This window comes from Catharus ustulatus, chromosome Z (assembly GCF_009819885.2).
Source record: "Catharus ustulatus isolate bCatUst1 chromosome Z, bCatUst1.pri.v2, whole genome shotgun sequence".
In the NCBI taxonomy this organism is placed as follows: domain Eukaryota; kingdom Metazoa; phylum Chordata; class Aves; order Passeriformes; family Turdidae; genus Catharus; species Catharus ustulatus.
The window spans coordinates 35,088,475-35,104,665 of record NC_046262.2 but is presented as its reverse complement, the minus strand read 5'-3'; the positions used below and the strand labels follow the sequence as shown (position 1 = coordinate 35,104,665).

At 41.8% G+C, this 16,191-nt stretch overlaps 1 protein-coding gene across 2 annotated transcripts; it reads left to right on the top strand.

The window, feature by feature from the left end:
- Positions 1 to 665: 665 nt before the first annotated feature.
- FXN (frataxin) lies at positions 666 to 11,390 on the top strand. 2 transcript variants are annotated; one of them, XM_033085902.2, is made up of 5 exons: positions 666 to 797; positions 2,170 to 2,252; positions 3,585 to 3,705; positions 7,071 to 7,168; positions 10,471 to 11,390. In XM_033085902.2, exons 1-5 carry the CDS (start codon positions 666 to 668, stop codon positions 10,622 to 10,624), a joined length of 588 nt encoding a protein of 195 aa, XP_032941793.1. In that variant the 3' UTR covers positions 10,625 to 11,390. The 2 variants fall into 2 exon arrangements, with proteins under 2 accessions (XP_032941793.1, XP_032941794.1); XM_033085903.2 differs by lacking the exon at positions 666 to 797 and adding an exon at positions 1,479 to 1,570.
- The last annotated feature ends 4,801 nt before the right edge of the window (positions 11,391 to 16,191 follow it).

The window sequence follows — 16,191 nt, the reverse complement described above, 5'->3', positions numbered from 1 at the left end:
CCTGTCACATAAAATAGTCCTAGAACGGGTCCCTGAGTGAATACTGTGGCGGTTAATTGCTATTCCTCCCAGGCTCCAGCTTCTTGTACGCCTCCTCAGCTCCTCTCCCGAGCGGACGCGGGCAGAGACCCGGGCACCCAGGAGCGATTCCTGCCGGCTCTGAGGGCAGCAGCGATGAAGGCGCTCAGAGCCTTAAATGGCCGCCGCAGCCTCTTATCCTTACAACACGTCGGGGTCGAGATCTCCCCGAGAGGCGCCTGAGCAGCACACCGGGCCCAGCGCCTGCTTCCTAGGGACAGCCGTGCCAGTGCCGGGGGAAGGACACCGGGATAAGGCTGGAACCGGGGAAACCGTCGCCGCCTCCAAAGCCTTGCCGGGCAGACAGACCGCGCTCGGTACACCTGTGCTGCCTCGGTAGCAAAGCAATTGGATTTGATTAATTCTGAGGTCGCTGGAGCCAGCGAGGGCTTGGAAGAAGAGGAAACGCGCACATTCCGCTCCTCTCCTCAGCTCAGCCGCGCGCCCCAACAAGCGCGCTCAGGCCCGGCCCGCGCGGCCCTGCCGCTCTCCTCGCGCCGCCGCGGGGGGGCGGTGGAGCGCGCCGGCCCGGCCCGGCCCGGCCCGGCCCGGCCCCGCCCCGCCGCTTCCGCAGCGGCCCGGGCGCCATGTGGCGGGCGGGGGCGGCGGGCGCTGTGCGCGCCGCGGGACGGGCGGCGGCGGCGGGGGCGCGGCGCTGCGGCGACACCGGGGGCGCCCCGAGGGCGGGCACAGCCGCCGCCGGCAGCGGCCGCAACACGGTGAGCGAGGGGCGGGCGGACGGCCGGGGCGAGGCGCGGCCTGCGCGGCGGCGGGCGGGGCGGCCGCGGCCGAGCCCGGCTGGGGCAGGCGGGCAGGGGAGGGAAGGGCGGCAGGCGGGGATTCCTGAGCCGGCTGCCGGCTCTGAGCAGGTCCGTGTCAGCCCGCGGCAAACCAGACCCCTCCCTCCTTCCGTGTCTCCCGCCTGCCTTCGACTTTCTCCTTCCCTCCGGGCCTCGGGAGCTGCCGCTCACGGGAGCTGGGCGCTCGTCCGCCGCCCCTCTCCGGGCGCAGGAGGCGGTGCTGGCCCCCTCAGCCGCGTGTGGTACGCGGAGGCTGGTGCTGGCAGCGCTGTTGGCAGCGCTTTTGGCAACCTCCTGTCACAAACCGAGTATGGTACACTGATGGAATTAGAGCCTCTTAGCCTGGATCGAGCCTGAACGTGCTCGTGGTCCTGTAGCTTTTGCTTCTAAGCGTGTATAAAATGCTGTAGGGTAAGGGGTGCCGTCAGACATGTAGGCACCGTGGTGTGTTTTGTTTGTCTACACCGTTGTGTTGAGTTCTGACCTTTCTACCTGTGTCGTGGTTTTGGACTAACAGACAACTCACTGGTCATTGATAATGCCTGCAGATAAATGTCACACCACATTGGGAGAGATCGGCCTGCGTTTTTCTCTTCTGTGCTTGAAGAGAGGCTGACATAGCTCCTTTGCAAATGTTACGTGCTTTTCAACTCAGTGCGAAGTTTTCAGAACCTTGCATGAGTACGCAGAAGGTAATCATGAGTGGTGTTCTGCCATTAAACCGAATGTTCAGTGCCAGTTGGAAAAAAATGGAAATCATGCAATCTTCCTTTCTTGGTGGATAGCATGAGTAATTCTGCTACTGTGGCCAGGATTAGCTTTCTTTTCATACTTATATTGGTTTCCCTCGTCGGGGTTTCCCATTAGATTCCTTTGTCTGATACTGCTGGTGTGGCAACACAGCTTTTCCATAATTTGGAAATCTGGAATCTGAAGTGGTTCTGGCTCTTTTATATGTAAGGAAGGTTCAGGGTTTGTGTTTGTTTCAACTTACGTTCCTGACTTCCAGCAGAGAGACACGTGTTGTTGGTAGTGCAGCATTTGAGTAGTGGATACTTAGGAAAATCTGAGCCAAAGCCATTTAATTGTCTGAAGTTGCTCGGTAATTCTGTGGTAGAGCAATAAAAAAGTTAGAATTCCTTCCATATTAACCCTGTGATATTGAATAGGAACATTTTACTTGAGGATGGAAAGGATTTCAAGGAGCAGTTTAATTTATATGATAAATACATAGTTTGTAATTCCTTACATTTTAATTTTTATTCCATTTGATTCTTCTTACTTTAAACAGCAATTACAGTTTTCTTCAGATTTGAAGAGTAGGACTGCTTGGTTCACGAATTTGAGAAATGCAGGAACTGTGGGTGACACAAGGTAAAAAATACATTTTGATATATTAATATTAAAATATTGGTTATGTGTTTTAGAATAACTTATATACATACTAACACTACCAAAGTAATGTAACGTTGATTTGATGTAGAGGACAGCTACGATTTCAGCTAAAAGCATTTTGTGTGAATTTGGGAAGTTGCTTAGCACGTAACTTGTGTACCTAAACTCAGGTGTCTAGCACCATTTCGCATGTGCCAGAGGATGTGAAATCTCTGCTTGTTCTCAGAGGAGGTAATACAACATCTGTTGGACTTCTCCCCTTCTGCGTTGGAGACACGGTAAAGGATTGTGCAGATGTTTGAAGTGGCGCTTGCCTTCAAGTGCCTGAAGTGGACCCTGAACCAGTACATGAATCCTGCCCAATCCAAAGGCTTTGTCTTCTCCATGCCCCAAGACATTTTGTGGTGTCCTTCACATAAGTGGCATAGAGCATATTTCAGTTACTAGATAAGAAACTTTCTAAAAATATTTGGTTTCTATTACCAACTAATATATATTCAGCCCATAGTAACTCTTTCATTGCCATAAGCATTGACAAAAATTGAGATTATTTTACTGGATTTATTTGTTAGTAGGGAGACCCTTTAAACATTCAGTTTAAAGGTGACACTGATAGAGATGGAACAACTTATGTGGTTAAATTACATTTGGTTAATTAAACTGTTCTACACTTTGTTCCAGTGAAGAGGAAAAGAGAAGTGGTTTCACAGGTGCTTTAAGCCTTACGTAATGGCCACAAGGGTGCTTTGAGACTCTCTGGAGAAGACTGTAATTCATAAGTGCTGGTTCATAACATAGTTTAAATAACATCTAATTGCCAATTGCGTGGGTAATTCCAGTTGAGCAAACAAATGCTGTGCATAAATGTGACATGTGACAATGACATTTCTAAACTGTGTATGGCCTACAGCAAGTTTTGTAGAGTCAGATGACATATATGTCTAAACAGGACATACTTTTGTCTCTCTTTGTGGAGTTGAAAACTAACCAATTCTTACAAAAAGTCGTTTTATGAGAATGCTTTATATTGAAATTTGATGCTGTTTACTAAATGGGGGTTAGTATATCTAAGGAAGTAAGTACCTTTTCATCAGTTAAGAGATCTCTAATAACAATTAATTTCAAAATTTCACCTGCATTTATAAGGTGGATTGTTGCCTACATCACCTTAAGAAAAGAGAGTACTTGTTTTATAAGATCATTTCATGGTTATAGTTTCATCCACAGTCATGGTCTTGGTATGTTTTTATTATAGGGAAAATGTTGTCTTCTAATTTTCCTCCAAATTGTGGACTTTTATGTCATTTGTAGTTCTTTAGATGAGACCACCTATGAGAAACTGGCTGAAGAAACACTGGATTCCTTAGCAGATTTCTTTGAGGACCTGACAGATAAACCTTTTACCCCAGAAGATTATGATGTCTCTTTAGGGGTATGTTTCAAACGTTATGTTACCACTGTGATTATTGTAGGGTGTTTGGGGGTTTTTTCTATTATTTAAGGGAGAATTTTAAATTAGTCACCTTAGTGCTGACACTGAAAATGCAGTGAGTTTTTACACCTTTATTGTGTACTGACTGGGGCAACAGTTTTGGTGAAAAGTAATGCATACTGTTGTGTGATTTAGGGATTTAAAATTTTTCACGTTTAGAGAAAGATAGAATAATAAATAAGCACAAGAGGAGATGGAAACTGTTTTCTAATTTCACATTGGTCTATAAATTTTCCTAAACAGGTATAGATATCTGGCATAGCAATCAGTTCCCTTCTGGTGTATTCTAGAGCAGTAGGCCTACGTGGCATAGTACATCATATGTAACTGTTAAAGCAGTTTCTCTGATTGCCCTGAATACAGATAAGCAGCATTTATCTTAACCAGGTGTAGTGTATGTTTAACCTGGCTTTACTGATGACAGTCTGTGGTGGAGAGAAGCAACAGGAGGATGCAGTGTTGGATAGGTTTTTGCAGTAATGAGACCAGAGCACACGTGAAGAGGAGGCTACTGTCACAGGAGACATTATATGACTGGAGCCTTCAGTAATCAGCCACCCAAATTCTTTTACAGGAGCGACGACTCAGATTAAAACTGTCTGTTTTATTTGTATAGGGAATTTACTAGTTTTTATATATCAGTTCCTGAAGTGATCTGTGTGTTACAGCTGTCGTTGGAGAAGAGTGCTGGTAGTCCCCACACTACCGTCTGCTACACAGGTCTTTCAATACTACAGTTTTTTGAGGTCACACAGCTGTTACTCCCTCTTCATGTCTTGCCACAACAAGATTGCTTTCTCCTAGCGCTGTCAGTTACGGTTTTGTGCTCCAGGATGTTGGATCAGATAGCTGGGGTTTCTCTGTGCAAAATATAAAACCAAAACAAGTCTGTAGTTTTCTGTTTCCTTATGCGTAGCTTTGTCATCATAATTTTAGTTCTGTATTTCTGATAGCTGGGATATAAAATAATATATTGCCAGTAGCTTTCCGTTTAGCAAATACTACTTGTTGCTTTAATTAGTACATAGATAATGTTGCAGCTAATTGCTTTTCTGGTAGAAAGCATAGTTTAACCATTACTCTTCAGTATGTTTTAGGATATCAGCACTATTACCTGATGTAATTATCCTAGGACAAAAATTAGCAATGGTTGAAATTTACCTCTCTAGTATTCTTATATACTTCATTATGTTAAGCTGATGAGCCATGTCATAATTTTTTCTCCATCTACTGTATGGTGGATTGTGTTTGACATTGATTGTGTAGCTCAAGAGGTAATACTTTTCCATCTTAATTTTTACTAGTGGCCCTTTACTATATTGACAGGATGATGACAATGATGACAATGCTGTTATTTCTGTTGAAAACAGAAGGTTAAATAGCCGAAGTTTTAATTCTAAATAAACAGGGTCAGTGCTGCAGGAAGCCACAAGGTGGCAAATGTGATGAAGGTCTGCTGTGCCTCTTGTAACTGTGATTGCTCTGAGCAATTTATATCTTTGTGTTCAGGAAAATAAATCTCTTTAGGAGAATATTTTTGTTACAGGGAACTAACGAACATTCATCGAGTAGTACAAAAAAGTACAGCAGTATTTTTTACAATATGGTAAAAGTATCTTGCAATTTAAGTTCTTAAAAAATTCAAGTTACATTTTCTAGTATTTCAGAAGTACTGTAAAATGTATGAGGAAGTGTTTTCGACACAGCAGAGGTTAGCCTCTATACTTTGCAAGGATAGAGAAACAGTACTCTCTTAACAGCTGATACATGGTATAAATAGTAGTATAATTTTTGTTAACTCTTTGAAAACCTATTTACTTACATACTTATACATATATTTACCTATATATTTATTTCTGTACAAACATGTAACATCATATAACACAATGTGCTGAGTACTTAATATGACATTGCAAACCACATAGAAGAATGCAGGCCTAATCCTTCATCCTTTTCTTACTCTGCTGTATCTCTACAATTCCAAGATCACTGAGATATGAAAAACTTGAAGTTCTGACAACCAGAGAAGTAGCGTGTTCTTATCCTTCTATGCACTGTACTATTGACCAGTAGAAGTAACTGGTAGGACAAACCTGATGGACTTTTAACCAGGAGACCCTTTTATTTTTATTGTTTTGGTCACATATAAATGCCTTAAGCACAGAAACAGCATGGAAACTAGGGTAGAAAATCAGATGCTGAGAGGATTACTTTATGCCTGGTGATACTTGAGATACGTCAGCAGCCAGTAACACTGAGTTACTTTGTAGGGGAAGGAAGCTTTGAGTTGCTGCTTATGCTACACAGTATGTTGACAAGCAGTAGATACTCATACCTGAAAGTATTTTTCCCCATAGTGAGTGTTTATGCATAGCAAATAGCCCTGGCAATGATAGCTAGCTCTAGTAGTATCTTCTGACTAAAACATGAGAAGTATGATACCCTTAAAGAAGCTTTATTGTGCTATGGGGCTTGAAATATTTGAGATACTGTGAACTAAATAAATTACTACTGAATCATCACATTGCATTCTATAGAAACATCTCCCTTTTTAATTGGTATAATTCAGATCACCATTAGAGCAACTCTAGTCCAAATATTGTTATTTTTTCACTCTTAAAGTTAGAACAGAAAATATTTTTGTCAGTTACAAGAAACATGAATCATGTTGTCAGTAAGAAATTTGAGCAAGAAAGAGAAAATAAATATTCACTAGGATAATCGTCTAAAGGCAGCATAACCAAAGCAAAACCAGTCTCATGGAAAATGAGGATCATGGGATTTAGAACTGAACATTTTTTCAGGTATGAGTCAGAATTATCAAGAAAAAAATTGTTTGTTCCCTGTTAAACTGTTACAGTTACTGAAGTAAAGTAAGGTAAAATTGCATGGCTCAGAAATCTAGCAATGACACATAAAGCCTCTTGACTTTGAACCACACCAGTTCTGCAAAAGCGTTATTGGATGTTTTAATCATTGCAAAATGAATTGCAATAATCTCGTCCTTTAAAGATGCCAGGTCCGAGCTGAAGAGTGTTATTTAAGTAGTACCACTGTGAATGGTACAAACACTAAAATCAAATTCTGACCAGAAGGTTTAAAGTAAAGATCAGACTCAAAGATAAGCTAAGTGTTATCTTACATTTTTAGTGTGTAATGATCATTCTCCTAGCTATTATTGTTTGGGAGATGGTTGAGAATCTGGTACGGGTATGTAAGTTTCTGCCACTGCAGATGAAGTAATTGTTGTCAAATTACAGGATACAAATTTTTTATATCTCACTTTTTTTTTTTTGTCTTTTAAGAGTGGAGTACTAACAGTTAAACTGGGTGGAGACATGGGAACGTATGTAATCAATAAGCAAACACCAAACCGGCAGATTTGGCTGTCCTCACCCACTAGGTAAGTTAGTTACGTAATATCTGCAGACTAGGTGGAAATGTAATTCCCCTTATTTATAGCATGGCATGATCGTGTAATATTCTTTTCATAAGTAGCCCTTCTACTCTGTATGTTCTCAAAACATGATATAATCTGAATGTTCAATAATGATTTGGTATGGGGGTTCGGGGCATACTGCAGTATTATTGGCGTACTTAATTAATACAGGAAATGTGTAACAAAGAATTTTCATACACCGTTTCAGCCCAAAACCATTGTCTACAGGAATATAGCTTACTCATAGGAAATAGAACCAGCAATGATTAAAAAGAAACAAACAAAGCTTCAGTTGGGAAAAGGGTGATGGTGATGTCATCATCTAAACCTCTCTTTGTGTTTTAAACAGGGTGTCTCCTTCCCTTTTAAGCTTGTGGGATTTCCTGCTTTATATGTTTATGTTATGCCCACACTGGTTGTTTTTGTCACGCATCTGTACTGCACAGGAGCCTTAGCTAGCTGCTTCCTCTGCCTTTTCTAATGCTGTGTTTTGGTCCATTCCAGGTTTTCTGGTTGGTTTCAGCAGGGAGGGCAGCCAGATAAGTAGGAAAATGCTGTAGCTCTCCCCGCTCAAAATCTTTATTCTCTGCCACTGTCCCTGGAAAAGAAGCCAGGGACTGGGTTACTGGGTTACTGATGAAGGAACCAGCCTGTAAGATTTTTGTGTCACTGGCATCTCTTTATGAAAACTAAAATTCAAATAATTCCTGTTCTGTTTAACTCTAGTTGAGCTAAGACATACATGCTCCAGAATATGGAGTTTGAGGAAAAAAGTTAATTTTTTTTTTTTTTATACTCTCTTAACTGGTATTAGATAAACAGTTTTATTTTCTGGAACATGGTGCTATGTGTTCACTTATTTCCTAACTTCTGAAATGCAATTCTAGCAAATACTGTATGATCTGAGCTGTCATCTTCTTAACTGCAGTATGGTGGGAAGTCAAAGAAGCAAATGTTGCTGCCAGTAATTGCTTCCATTGAATGTTTTGGGGCATTTTTACAGTAAATTTTGGCCTTTAGTCTTTAAGAATATATCCCAAGGGAGACATTTTTCTTGGAATTTTTTTTTGCCATCTGTTTGCTATTGAGTATCTGTGCACCTAAGTGAAAACTTCATTTAGTTGACAGTTACAAAAAAAGGGCATGAGGGGATGTGTGCAACCTGGCAGCAGTGTGATTGCAGTAATTTAATGTAGCTCCTGACTGAAAAGACCTCTTAACCTTACAGAGTATTATCAATACCTTAATGTGGTATTTTAATTATTTCCTCTTATGGTTGAAACATATGCTGACTTTCCATGAGAAACACATTTAATCTATATTTAGCTTGGTAGGCAATTTATAGAATTCACCAGATCTTTGCTTAAACTATTAATTTGAAAGTCACATTTGTACAGTGTTTTGGAGAGTCATACTTCTATTATGAAGGTGCTTCATATTCTAACCTTATCACTGATATTTACTGCATAACATTCAAAACCAGTTCGAATAACATACATATTTATTTGTCATTGATTAAATGGTCTGTCTTAACCTGATTTTCATGAATGACAAGATCCCATTCCATCTCTTGATTTAGGAGAGTATAAACGTGAAGTGCTGCAGAGGTGAAGTAAGAAGTACTTAGTAAAATAACTGGAGCACATAACTCTGATTCAGTTACTACTTCTTATGCAGACAGTGGGATTTCAGTGAAAGTGACCTGGATTTGTGTTTGCCTTTGTAACTTCTCATACATTGATTAATGGTTGGAAAGTTTATCATTTGACTGTTGTAACTCAGGATAGTCAAGGTTCAGATCAGTGTTTATGCTTGTAGCAAGAGAACCTGCAGACTGTTCTTATTTATGCATAGTATAGTCTGTTTTCTAGCAGACTTTGCATGTTGACTGAGTTCCAAGGCATATGTCCTACAAGATCAGGGGTTTCTCTGTTTATCCCAGATGGCCATTTCATTCCTTTCTGTTTTCTTTGTTTAGCTTTTTTAACAGTAGTGAGTACCTTTCAATCACTCTTCCGTTTGACATGTGGAAAACTGGGTGGATAGCAGGGAGTAGAACCTGTATGTTCAAGTTTCTTTCTTGATACTTAATGCAGACCTGGAAAAACCAAGCCAGCAACAATATAATAGCGTTTTAGTTATAAGTCTCCCACATGCCAATATATTTGCTTTCAGGGGCTAAATTACAGTAATTTCACGCTTATAAGCCGCACCATTTTGACTAAAATTTTGGTCCAAACCCGGAAGTGCAGCTTGTATTCCAGAGCAGCTTATATATGAAAAATAGTTCAGAAATTTGGTCCAAACCCAGAAGTGCATCTTGTATTCCGGAGCGGCTTATATATGAAAAATGGTTCAGAAATTTGCCAGCTGGAAATGCGATCATGCAGCAGCCCCAAGCTGAGCCGAACCCGCTCTGCCCCAAGCAGGGCCAGGGCCGCCCCAGTGGCCGCAGGGGAGCGGGGGCGGGGCAGGGGGAGCCGAACCGGGCCGGGGCAGCTCCGCAGTGGGAGAGGGGAGAGCTGAGCCAGGCTGGGGCCGTTCCCCAGCAGGGGAGGGGGGCCGAGCTGGGCCGGGGCAGCTCCGCGGCAGGGGAAGCCGGGCCGAGCCCGCACAGCCCCGAGCCAGTAAACCCCGCGTTCCCGTGATTCTGTTACTAATTGGCCATTTTGTGAAAGTTGCACGCGGATCCTCACTGCGAACGAAAATGCGGCTTACAATCCAGTGCAGCTTATTTATGGAGGTAAAACAAATGTTGCCAACACCCCGGGAAGTGCGGCTTATAATCAGTGCAGCTTGTAATCGTGAAATTACTGTATTTTGTTGCATCTAAAATGAAATTATTTGTGCTTTGCTGTGCTTAGAACATCTGCAAGAACTAATCAGTGGCATTAATTCAGAATTATACAAATACCTATTGTGATTTTTATGTGCAAAAAAATTATATCTGTGAGGGAGCAATGGGATAAAGGAAGAAATTGTGGGGAAATCAGTGCCAAAAGCAGGAAGGAAAAGTGCTTGTCTCCCCTAGGAGTGATGGATGTATCTTGTCACCTTTCAGATACATGTTTGATGGCTCAGTAGTTCTTGGCATATCAGGCCTTTTCTGCTCCACTTCCTCAGACTGCCCACCCATGTTCTCCATGCTATCTGTTCCTTTTCCTGAGCACTCTGTGGCATACATTATGCATATAGGCTTCCAGCAGGTCTCCTGAAATAATCTGTACTTACATAGTGTGTGATGTTTCATTGTGTTTTTTTTCTAGTGGGCCCAAGCGCTATGACTGGACTGGACGGAATTGGGTATATTCTCATGACAGAGTATCTCTTCATGAACTACTATCAAAAGAGTTTTCAACAGCTTTAAAAACTAAATTGGATTTGTCCTGCTTAATATATTCTGGGAAAGAAGATACTTGATTGTATTCTACCTCATGGAAGTTGAAAGACTTTAACCTCAAGCCAAACTCTTTCTTGGGCTGAAGTAGCTGAGCTTAATTGTTGTTTTTCTTGGCATCAATATGTTGTGCAACAAAAATGAAAATAATATATTTTTTCTCTAGTGCTTAGTCTTTGGATTTCTGTGTGCTGTTTGAGTTTGTGCCCATGTAGTACCTGTGGTTGAGATTGCCGATTTCCTGCTTTCTTTCTGCAGAAGTCATGAATTTTTAGTGTATATAGACTTGTTTGCATGTAAGGACTAACCATCTAGTGACTTCTGACCAGCACACACTGAACTTTTGGTGAAATATTTACCCAAAACAAGATATGCCTGTGAGTTACATTGACATAAATTGTGATACTGTGAATGTATTGCCTCAAAAATTGTGCCTGTTGTAACATATCATAGTCACATTTAACATGTCCTAATGCGTGTAATGAAAGTTCTTTGTTCTTCAGAGAGTAAAATTACTTTTTTTTTAGGTGAGCAAAATTAAGTTCATGGTAGTGAAAATTTGCACTAATTTTATTCTACTGCATTTCTTAAGTGGTTTTAGATTTTCTTGTATCACCATGATAGAACAAGGCTCCCCCTGGCACCATGCTGATGCAGAAATTTCTTAGAATCAAGTATTGTTCTTAGGCTGATGAAGCTGTCTTCATCAGGCTATTAAATATGTGAAGGAACTGTATACTTCAGATCTTACAACAAAAACGTTTTAAAGAAATGATCAGCAATACTTCAGCAGTTGTCCTGTTGTGCTATTAAAACTTGCAGGTTTTAACTGCCTATAAAGTGGAAGGACCAAGTTGTTGACTAACACATGAGGGAAAAGTTATACCATACTCTTGAAGATTGTATGAAAAGATGTTCAGTGCACAATATTCTTGGTTTCTCTGGTGCTGTGGTTTGTTTGGCATGATTCTCTAGCTAATTTGACAGGTAAGGATTGTTTTTGTCATTGAAAAACAATAACTGTAAAGTGTTCTTGTCCAGTATTTGCATTTACAATATAAGCATTGATACCTGCTATTTCCCACTACTAAACAGAAACGTTTCAGTGGAAGTAGCACTTGGTTAATGGTGCATGCTGTTTGCATACAATCAATATAAATTTCAGCTCTACTGGATAAGGTAAATACAATGACTCCCAGATCTCATGAATATAAGACTAAAGCATGTTTTTTTAAAAAGTACAGGGAGGTAAAAATAGAATATGTTTTTTGCTGTTCTGAATTTAGAGCACAGAGGATAATTTATAGAATATGGAAATACATATTTTTATGTAGTTACTTTTATAATATTTAGCTCAATATCCTGCAATTTCTGATAGTCATTTAAACACGTTTGTGTAGAAGTTAGTAATTTGGTATTTGAATTGAGGCTACCTGGTTGTTCTTTGCCTGACCATGTGTAATTATTTTTTCCAATTTACTGTTCCAAAAATTATTTTCTTAAGTATTTGCATGCAATATGACCACTACATGCATTGGATGCATATTCAGAAGTTCATTCTCCATTCTCTTACGTCTGGTAGAAATGTTTATACCAAAATAAAATTGCATGTAGAATTCTTAATTCATTATGTAAAGGTGTGGTTCAAGGGTTTGATGATAAGGGTGAGGGCCACAGACATGTGCATACTTTTGAATTCTTTCCGCTTCTTAAAGCATGTAGTGAAAAGATCCTGTTCAAGTGTGGCCAGTCAAGGTGGATTTTATAAGAGCAGTTCCGCTCTCACAGTTTACATGCCTTGCCCTTCATCTGTAACACTACAGCTGTTTATGCAAACAATTCCCTGGGTTTAGGTATCTGAGTAACAAATTGATTTAATCTTAACTGGTGAGGATAAATAGTGTCAGCAAGTTAGAATGAGTTTTATCTCGATGTACAAAATGAATCATAGGACATGACTCATTTTTTGCTTTAATACTTGCATCAAATTGTAAGTAGGGGCTAAGACTTCCATGAGCTGTCACACTTGTGCAACAGAGGCACAGAATGGGTTCTGATCCTAATGTCAGACTATTTATTGCCCCAAGACAAGTAACACTTTCTGTACTGTTTTTTATTTCCATAACTTCCAGAATAAGAAGATTGTTGTATAATTCCCCTCCTGACATCATGTCAGTGGTTTCTTACTTCACCTTTCCCAAAAGAAATAGCTGAAGGACTGTCATTAAATATGACAATGCACAGACAATATCAATAAGAACCACTGTGTTATGGGTGTTACTTTTCCCCACAATGTAGTTGCTCGATTGTCGGTGGAGGAGATCATGCAGAATATTTTGGAAGGATGAGTATTGCCATACTCATTACTGGCTGCCCGAGATCAGCACATAAATTGGGGTGAGCTGGGCTTTTTTTAGGTATACCAGAATTTTCACCAACTGCTTATCTGACCCTTTTTTTTTTAATGGTTTTTGCTTACACTCTGAAAAAGACCTAGTATGTGCAGTCTTTCTAAAATTCATTATTTCCTAAGTGCCTGAAGTTCTGTGGAAGTCTCAGTTTCTTCATGTAGTCAAGCTTACAGCAATTGTACATAGTCTGCATTGATGGCAAAATACCACCTTTGTTTGCCAGGAGTTATATGCCTAAGTTCTTGTTTGGTGTTTGTTCATTTCCTTTACCACTTGTGGGTAATTTGAAAGAAAACATTTTCTCTTCTTTGCAAGATTGTTCAATGGGATAAAATCATAACATCTTATTTCCTTAAAATTTCCAGTGTCTTTTGGCAGCTTCAATAAATGGGTTAAAGGCCTGTCCTGAAGTGGAGGAAGCAGAATATGAGAAAGCGGGTCTACAAGAAGGTTTGTGTTTGATTATTTTTAGCTTCTGGTTAGTGGTTGAGCACCATGATTGTGCTAACCAGCTCTGTAATATGTGGGAGTCCTGGAGAGGAAGGCAGAGGCTTGCCTAAAACCTGGAAGAACATTCAAAATAGTAAAGGAGGCATGGGAGGGGCAGGAACAAAGGCTATCAGGAAGAAATTAGCTTTCCCCAACAGCTGATGTCATTGCCAAGGCAAGGAGAGACGTGGAGCAAAGTACTTTACGTGGCCCTTTAGGGAATGGTGTTTTAAATTTATCCCACACCAGTATTTATAATTGTAACAAGAGATGTGGGGCAAACTACTTCATGTGGCTCTTTAGGGAATGGTGTTTTAAACTTACCCCACCCCAGTATTTTTAATTGTAACCAATCAAAGATGTTCCAGTCCATTTTGCTATTGAGATTTTTTTAATTTCTGTATAAAGATAAGAAAAAATTGTGTGGTGTTACATCCATCTCTTTCCCAAAGTCTCTTTTATGCAAATTGTACTGCTGGCAGTTGTAGAACAAAGACAATGTTCATGCCTTTTACGGAGGGAGGTGGCCAGTGGAGAATGCTTTGCTGGGGATAGGATAAACAGAGCCATGAACAATTAAAGTATTCTAAACAGTTCCTAATTAAAAACTTTCCTCTTTTTTTTTTTTTTTTTTTTTGGAGTTCAGGTTTATGAAAGATAAATTTAGATAAGAAAACAATAGTTATTTAAAATAAAGCATATAATGTTGCTGTCCTCTGCAGTTTCCTGAATTGATTTAAAAACTGTTTGTAGCATGGTAATTATGTGATCAGTAACACCATGAATAATTTTGCAAACATTGTTACTTTCCAGATGTAGGCTTTTGTGCTAGCCATCAATGTTCTCTACTGTTGTACTAAAAAAATCAGTTATATATTTAATGTCTATAGTCTTGCTCCTCGTAACAGCATTTTAGAACCATTAACCAAGCATCCTAAGGTCACTGTTGCAGAAAATTTGGAGAACTAACAGATGAAGTTTTAAAGCATTCATTAAGGAAACAGGCACCCACCACAGTGTAAACCAAGGGATCTGACACATACCTGGAAGTAAAACTAAATTTCCATTTCTTGTGCCTTGATTCTGCCTGAAAGCAATATTGTATTACATGCTGATCGTAGAATTAGTCTAGCAGACTGAAAATACCAAGTTTAGGAATTAGCCCTGAATTAGTCTTTTTTTTTTCTTTCTCTCTGATTTTTGCTGTTGGGGCTTTTAGATTGAAATAGGTGCTTGAAGGCCAGTGTATGCACATGCATGTTAATTATTAACAATAGCTACAAGCAGGCTTTTTCCATACAATATCTGAATGCAGTTTCGTATTTGCTGTAATAAAATAGGTTCTTTCAGGGCCTCCTTCCAAAGTCCAGCCCCTTCATGCAGAATATTGTTTGCCTTCCTTATCTGACTTTCTGTATGAGACATCGTGCAAGAACTGTACCTATTGAGAAAGAAATTTGTCTTAATTAGAAATGCTGTGGCATCTATTATATTTCTCACCTGCAACAAACCAGAAAACTTAAGTAGATTTTTGTTCGGCAGGCCTGCTAGGGCTGGGAGTGTACTGTTTAATTTTAGAGGGGCTTGCAAGGGGTTTAACTGTCCACCAGATAAGACAGCAGATAAGGAATTCCTGATGACATTTAGTGCTTTACAATGCAAAAGAAATATGACTCCCAAGAATCCTGCCAGGGCTGTTTGGCCTTGCCTTTCTCATCTCGGCTGCAGGACAGCAGTGATGCAGAAAGCTGATACCTGTGGAATGCCAGCCTGGAGTGTATTTCTCTCATAGTATGTTACAGTTTCAGGAATAGTATTGGTGGACTTGCAGAGTAACGCTGGGTGTTCCGGCCTGGAAATGGAACTACTCTGCCTTCTGCTAATCTTGTGTATTTCAGCTGAGAGTGAGGGTGTGAACAGAGTCCTCCCGAATTGTCAGCAAAGTGGCCGCAGATATTCTGTGACAAAGGGCAGGGAAAAGCAGATCGAGAGGCCTACGTGGAACACTCCGCTGTGGTGTTAAAGGCTGTCTCAGAGGTCTTGCCGTTAGAAAGGTTCATATGGGCAGTGATCCCAAGTTCCAAACAAAACACTGATGTAAACGGAAAACACACCCAAGCGCTGGGCTGGGTGACGGTGCGCCCTGCCAGCGGCCACAGGGCTGCGCCGTGCTGCCCGCAAGTCCGCTCTGCTGCTCGGGCAGAGCCGGGCACCGGAGCCGGGGTCTCCTGCCGGGAGACGGGACGGACAGAGAAGAGCCGGGGGCGGGGCGGCCTCGCCGCGGTGACTCAGCGGCGCGGAGCACCGGGCTGCGACCGGTATTTCCTGTTCCCCTGCAGCCGCCGCGGGTGTTGGTGTGTGCGGGCGTGGGCCGGGGGAGCCGGGCGAGGGCACCCCTGGACTGCAGGGGCGGCAGCCGCAGGTGGGGCCACGCCTAAGGAGCGGGCGCACTGCCCGCCCCGTCCGGCCGCCACCGCCCCTCGCTGTCGTTCCCTGCCCTCCCCATCCTTCCCCTCTCCTCCCTACCTGGGGGCGAGGCCGGCACCTGCGGCGGGAGTCCGCCCCAGCGTGGCCGCGCCGCCCCCGCCCGCGCCCCGCAGGAAATCGCCCGACTCGGCGGGAGCGGCCACAGCGGACCCGGAGCCGGCCTCAGCCTCGGCCCCGCACTCGGACTCGACGCCCCCGTGGCT

Bases quoted from the DNA above. Each gene is read 5' to 3' on its own strand.
- FXN (XM_033085902.2), top strand. From the start codon at position 666: ATGTGGCGGGCGGGGGCGGCGGGCGCTGTGCGCGCCGCGGGACGGGCG. The intron at 3,706-7,070 runs GTATGTTTCAAA...TTGTCTTTTAAG, and splicing joins ATTATGATGTCTCTTTAGGG to AGTGGAGTACTAACAGTTAA. The intron at 7,169-10,470 runs GTAAGTTAGTTA...TTTTTTTTCTAG, and splicing joins TGGCTGTCCTCACCCACTAG to TGGGCCCAAGCGCTATGACT.